The 6,000-nt window shown below is 40.9% G+C and overlaps 1 protein-coding gene across 1 annotated transcript; it reads left to right on the forward strand.

The window, feature by feature from the left end:
- Positions 1-2,278: 2,278 nt before the first annotated feature.
- On the forward strand, positions 2,279-5,796 carry kpna2 (karyopherin alpha 2 (RAG cohort 1, importin alpha 1)). The gene is made up of 11 exons (XM_054607024.1): positions 2,279-2,367; positions 2,613-2,712; positions 2,799-2,939; positions 3,392-3,480; positions 3,566-3,834; positions 3,963-4,057; positions 4,197-4,460; positions 4,594-4,827; positions 4,972-5,154; positions 5,288-5,437; positions 5,553-5,796. The coding sequence occupies exons 2-11, from the start codon at positions 2,656-2,658 to the stop codon at positions 5,640-5,642; spliced, it is 1,572 nt and encodes a 523-aa protein (XP_054462999.1). The 5' UTR covers positions 2,279-2,367; positions 2,613-2,655; the 3' UTR covers positions 5,643-5,796.
- The last annotated feature ends 204 nt before the right edge of the window (positions 5,797-6,000 follow it).

Raw genomic sequence — 6,000 nt, forward strand, 5'->3', positions numbered from 1 at the left:
ATTATTTTATGAGAAAAAAAATGTACTGCAAAGAGTGAGGAATTTGGGCTCATCCTGTTCCTCGCTTCACAAAGTAACCTCAGTTTGTAGTTGTGGAAGATTTTCCTTCACTAATAAAGGCATTCCCAGTGAATTAACACCAACATGGCTGCAGGATCCACTGCCCAAACTCATTGCATCTTCTGTGTCTGTTTTTGTCGAGATGTCACAACCGTAAACAAAAAAAAACTGCGAAGGGCTCTCAACTTTCCCCCTTTCTCCGCATTCTGTAGGTCTCATAACAACAAGCTACAGTGTTCGTCAGCCTCTTAGAAAGCACCGCACATTGCTCAAACAAAAATGCACTTGCCAAGAATATGGCTTTCCTGAACGGTAACTCTGTGACAGACTCACCTGTGTTTGGGAGCAGCTCCACTGACTGTCGGTGCAACCAGCACTGCTGCTTTTTGCAGAGCTGTTCAGGCAGAGCTGTCCATTTCAGCTCTAAGGGACCTTTTTTTTTTGTTTGTTGGACCTGTCTTCATCAGTGGGACTCTACTGAAGAGCGTGAGCAGCTGAGGATTATCAGAAGAAAAGTTTACCTCGGAGAAAAAGACTCTTAAGGAGCTCTCATATTTCCATGTTTATTTTTTGATCTCAGTCTTTTTTATTAATTTTCTTTCTTTCTTAAAACCCCCCTCAGGCCATCCTTGTGGTCATCACGTCCAGTGAGGAAAAAGGAAATTGAGTACTGACATGCAGTGGCTGAGTTTAACTGAGCGTAATGTATCGAGAGTTTTTTGTTCACAGTGGAAGGTTTCTTTCTCCCATTTCCACTCATTGTTTAGTCTGAAGTGGCATGAAAGAGAGTCGTACTAAATATCTGGACACCAGTAGTCTGCTTGGTTAAACTTCTATAACTTCCTGAAAATACAGTAATAAGCTATTGTGAATGGATTGCTCTGCTGTACTGACTGACTGAGAAGGATGAAGCAACACATTTGAAGGCTCCTGCCCTGTTTGTAAAAAAAAAAAAAAAAATCATTGTCAGATTTCAACTTGATTTCTTTTTCTTTTTTTGTATTACATCTGAAGAAATATTGATGTATATGGAACTTAATAAAAACGAAAAGACTGATTTATTCCTTGTGTATTTGTGGCAAGCGGTGACATCCATATTAAACTTTTAAAATGTTTTAGAGTAATAGAGTAGCTCAAGAAAAAAAAAATATATATTTATAGCACGTGGAGAAATAAACAGATTAAATTGGTTAAAAATAAAGTTACTGTCAAATTATTAGAGGAGTTTATAAAGTCTTTAAGTGTCTCATATTTTAAGAAATGTATAAAATATTGCATTTTAATCGAAAAATTTGGGACATTGTTCTCGATTTATGACATTTCCCTTTCCTTAACAACCGTTATGTTATCGGATGAGCTGAAACAAATGAAACCATGTCTCTAGAAAGATACAGTTATTTGCTATCCTCACCTAATATCTGCTTTTGAAGTGACTTTCTCCTTTGCTGTTTTTCTTTTCTTTTTTAAAGATAAATAATATTGAATTGGCTACTTTTTCACATTATTCTGTGCCCAAGACAATGAATATCACAAAGTAATAGTTTAACATATCTGGGACATGGAAGGAAACTTAGTGGGTGTGGATGAAATTGAAAAAGATGTGTGAGGTAGTATCTCCTTTTTATGGCTTCTACTAATATTGATCTAGGTAACACTGGTGATCTTTTAAAATCTTGTCTTATTGTTTTTAAAAAGGTCTGGAGCAGTATTCTCAAATACTAAAATTAGAGATTTAATATTAACTGATTCAAAGGTATTGTTTCATTCTCATCTCAGTTTACTTTATATCCAGAAAAAAAGTTTATAAAGTCTTTCTTAAGTGTCTCATATTTTAAGAAATGTATAAAATATTGCATTTTAATGGAAAAACGTCGGAAATTTGGGACATTGTTCTCGATTTATGAGACATTTATGACATTTCCCTTTCCTTAACAACCGTTATGTTACCCGGATGAGCTGAAACAAATGAAACCATGTCTCTAGAAAGATACATTTATTTGCTAATACTTGATTTCAGATACGACAAATTTGTTACACGGACGATTTAGAACCGGACACGTTTTTTTAAAAGTAATCACACCGATCCAGAGTCAGATTTCACCAAGTACCGTTCACTTCATTGAGATATCGCGATGGTTCTGCATAGTGACGCGTTTCCGGTGTGCTCTGTGATTTTTTGAAACGGTCCAATGAGCGGAGGCGGCCGGATGCTTTTGCTCGAACGGTCCAATCAGGTGGCTTTGTTGCAGGAATTTAAAGGTCTGTGCGGCACTTTCTATGTACCATAAGCTCTTGTGCGAGGACCAGGTAAGATCGTGCTAACTGCTTATGTAGTTATATTTAAAGAAATGCTCTGTTCTAGTTTGAAAAAGGACAGTTTCTCATGGTTTTCTGTGTATTCTTACTGTATTTCTGGCTTTAGGGAGCTGTCAGTAGGCCTCTTTTAATGCCAAACCGACGGTCTGCTCAGTTTGACATGTGTGTCATTGGTCTGCTATATGCTATAAGTACTTTGCACCAGCTAACCTTTATTCTTTTTAAACTGTTTGCAGGAATAACTCCACAAAACAAGTGTTCCTTGCTGCTGCTTGAAAAATGTCTGAGAACGTCGAGCGCCTGAACAAGTTCAAGAACAAAGGCAAAGATGCCAATGTGAGTCCTGGAACAAGTCCAGCCTTCAGCTTGATGTCAGCATCGTTATGTCCCCAACATGTGACTCGTTTTTCAAACACACGCAGGAGCTTCGACGCAGGAGGGTGGAGGTGAACGTGGAGCTCCGGAAGGCCAAGAAAGATGATCAGATGTTCAAGAGAAGAAATGTGGCTGCGTTTCCTGACGAGGCGACCTCTCCCCTCCAGGAAAGAACCCAGAACTGCCTGGTATGCTTTTAAAATCAATCATTTTAAATTCAGGAAATGTTTATTATGATGTTCAATCTTGTTTTGCACGAATTAAATGTTATTTTATATCAATTTCAACACTTGTACCAGACAACTATCGTCTTATAAGAATAAGCAACAAATGTAATGTGGTGTGAGTCTTGTAGAATGGGGTTTATCATTTGTATTGAATTGACATATAATTTGTCTCCAAATACAGTTGGACAGAATAGGAGGAGCCAGTGTAAAAACCCCTCCCTCAAATGACTGTACTTAAACCAACTCCTTTCTGACAGTCTTAATAAGATATACATGCTCAACATTCATAAAGCTAGCAGGAATGTTGCATCAGTTTGCATGTGACGTACAGACATTTGTGGTGTTGTCCACCTCCTGTGTGTATGCTTTTCTTCTTTTAAATCATAACTCATTTTGTGTGACCTTTTTGGCAGGCTGCCAGACAGTGGACAGTTGAAGAGATTCTCTCAGGAGTGACCAGCGGCGATGTCGAGTCCCAGCTCCACGCTACACAGGCTGCAAGGTTAATGACAATTCATAAAATATCACAATCGAGACTACTAATTACTTCCATGGTGACTTACTTAACCGTACTGTGTTGTGTGCAGGAAGCTCCTGTCACGTGACAAGAACCCCCCCATCAACCAGATGATCAGTGCCGGCCTGATCCCCAAGTTTGTCGCATTCCTGGGACTGGTCGACTGTCCCCCGATCCAGTTTGAGGCCTCGTGGGCTCTGACCAACATCGCCTCTGGGACGTGCGATCAGACGGCTGCAGTTGTTGATGGCCAGGCCATCCCTGCCTTCATCAGCCTGGTCACATCCCCCCACCAGCACATCAGCGAGCAAGCCGTGTGGGCCCTCGGAAACATTGCTGGTAACTGACAGAATTAATTTATATCTTTATTTATTTTTTTCTTATTCATTTATTAATTGTATTACTTTCTCATCACTCCTTGTTTAGAAGCAAAGACGTGTATATATATATATTTTTTTTTATTTTAGGTGATGGTTCGGCTCTTAGAGACAAGGTCATCAAACTTGGAGCTGTGGCCCCTCTGCTCAGTCTGCTGGCAGTCCCTGACCTGTCTGTATTTACTGTAAGTATTTTTTAATTACAGATCAAGTCGATATTCACATCTTTTCTCTTCGCCCACTAGAGGGTGCTCTAACTCAACCATATCGCTGCCTCATGTCAATTGAATGCCTGCCATTCTCTCATACTTGATTTCTTTGCAGGACGGCTACCTAAGAAATGTCACATGGACGCTGTCCAACCTCTGCCGAAACAAGAACCCCTCCCCCCCTATGACGGCGGTCGAACAGATCCTGCCCGCACTCTTTCGTCTGCTACACCACAATGACAATGAGGTGTTGGCTGATGCGTGTTGGGCTGTTTCATACCTGACCGATGGCTCCAATGACCGCATTGAGGTGATGGTCCAGACTGGCTTAATTCCTCGCCTGGTGGAGCTGCTTGGTTTTGAAGAGCTGCCCGTCGTTGTACGTATAAAACCCTCTTCCAGTGTGTTTGTGTGCAACTGTGCGTGCAATCTGGTACATTGTGCCAGTACCCTGAGGCAACTACCTCAGGTTCCCACAGGGCATAGATTGACCCCTGTCACCCTTCCCTCAGACGCCAGCCCTGCGTGCCCTCGGCAACATCGTGACCGGCACGGATGAGCAGACTCAGGTGGTGCTGAATGCGGGCGCCCTGACCAAGTTCCCCCGGCTGCTGCGCCACAAAAAGGCTAACATTCAGAAGGAGGCAGCCTGGACTCTGTCCAACATCACCGCGGGCAAGGACACCCAAATCCAGGAGGTCATCAACGCAGGCCTCGTCCCGTACCTGGTCAACACGCTTGTGGAGGTTTGTTCTTACCGGTTGGAATTGTTTCACTCATGAGAGAATATCATTTACCAGTATGCTACTTTTAAGCACAGACTTCTACATCAGTTGTTTCTCTTGACTTGTCAAGTCTTGCTTATCATTTTCCTTCTCTTTTCTCTGCAGGGTGACTACAAAACTCAGAAAGAGGCTGTGTGGGCTGTTACAAACTTCACCAGCGGGGGCACCGTTGAGCAGGTGGTTTACCTTGTACAAGCCAATGTGCTGGAGCCTCTTCTGGCTCTACTCTCCTCAAAGGACAGCAAAATTGTCCTCGTCATCTTGGACGCCCTCACTAATATCTTCATGGTGAGTGTATTTTCACATAGAAATACAGATGTGCGTTATCAGTTTTGGCCAGATCTGATAAGTCTCATTATTTATCATTGGCGGTGACTAAATGGCTGTGAAATGCTTCTACTTCTGTGTGTTTTCCCAACAGGCCGGGGATAAAATTGGGGAGTCAGACAAGCTGAGTCTAATGGTCGAAGAATGCGGCGGACTGGACAAGATCGAGGCTCTGCAGTCTCATGAGAATGAGATGATCTACAAAGCATCCCTCAATCTGATTGAGAAATACTTTTCTGACGAGGTAAGTGTCTTTAATATGTTTAAACTGAATTTTATAAATTTACTTTTATAACAGCGAGTGGTCTTAATGTTTTATTTTTATATATATTTCTAAATTGATTTCCTTTTATTTAAAGGATGAAGTGGAGCAGAGTGTGGTCCCAGAAGCAACTGATGACGGTTATGCATTCCATATCAGTGAAAACCAAAGCACTTTCAATTTCTAGATGACGTTCTAATTCTTCCTCTACTCTCTTTACTGTACCCTCATCGCTACTGTTTGTCCTTTATTCATGTAATTGTGGAGTTTCTTTGTATGTATTGTACATACTGTTTTATTATGAAAAAAAACATGATTGTAAATAAAGTTATCAGATCATGTGTTGGGGTTTGAGATTTCTTTCCTCACCATCAAGTGAATTTACTTTGTGTTGATTCGATCTTGAGATTGTGATTTACTTGGGTTTTTTTTTTCCATTACTTAAGGTTTCAGTAATTAATCTTTAATGAGTGTGTTGTTTGATTAGCCAATCACTGTCAACAGTGATTCTTGCTATCCCAACCCTTTTCCACTTAATCTGTTGA

This window comes from Anoplopoma fimbria, chromosome 11, assembly GCF_027596085.1.
Source record: "Anoplopoma fimbria isolate UVic2021 breed Golden Eagle Sablefish chromosome 11, Afim_UVic_2022, whole genome shotgun sequence".
Classification (NCBI taxonomy): Eukaryota; Metazoa; Chordata; class Actinopteri; order Perciformes; family Anoplopomatidae; genus Anoplopoma; species Anoplopoma fimbria.

What these genes read in the sequence shown, in the direction of transcription:
- kpna2 (XM_054607024.1), top strand. Translation starts at nt 2,656, where the DNA reads ATGTCTGAGAACGTCGAGCGCCTGAACAAGTTCAAGAACAAAGGCAAA. An exon ending in ACAAAGGCAAAGATGCCAAT is followed by an intron (nt 2,713 to 2,798) that starts GTGAGTCCTGGA and finishes AAACACACGCAG; the next exon opens with GAGCTTCGACGCAGGAGGGT. An exon ending in TTGAAGAGCTGCCCGTCGTT is followed by an intron (nt 4,461 to 4,593) that starts GTACGTATAAAA and finishes CCCTTCCCTCAG; the next exon opens with ACGCCAGCCCTGCGTGCCCT.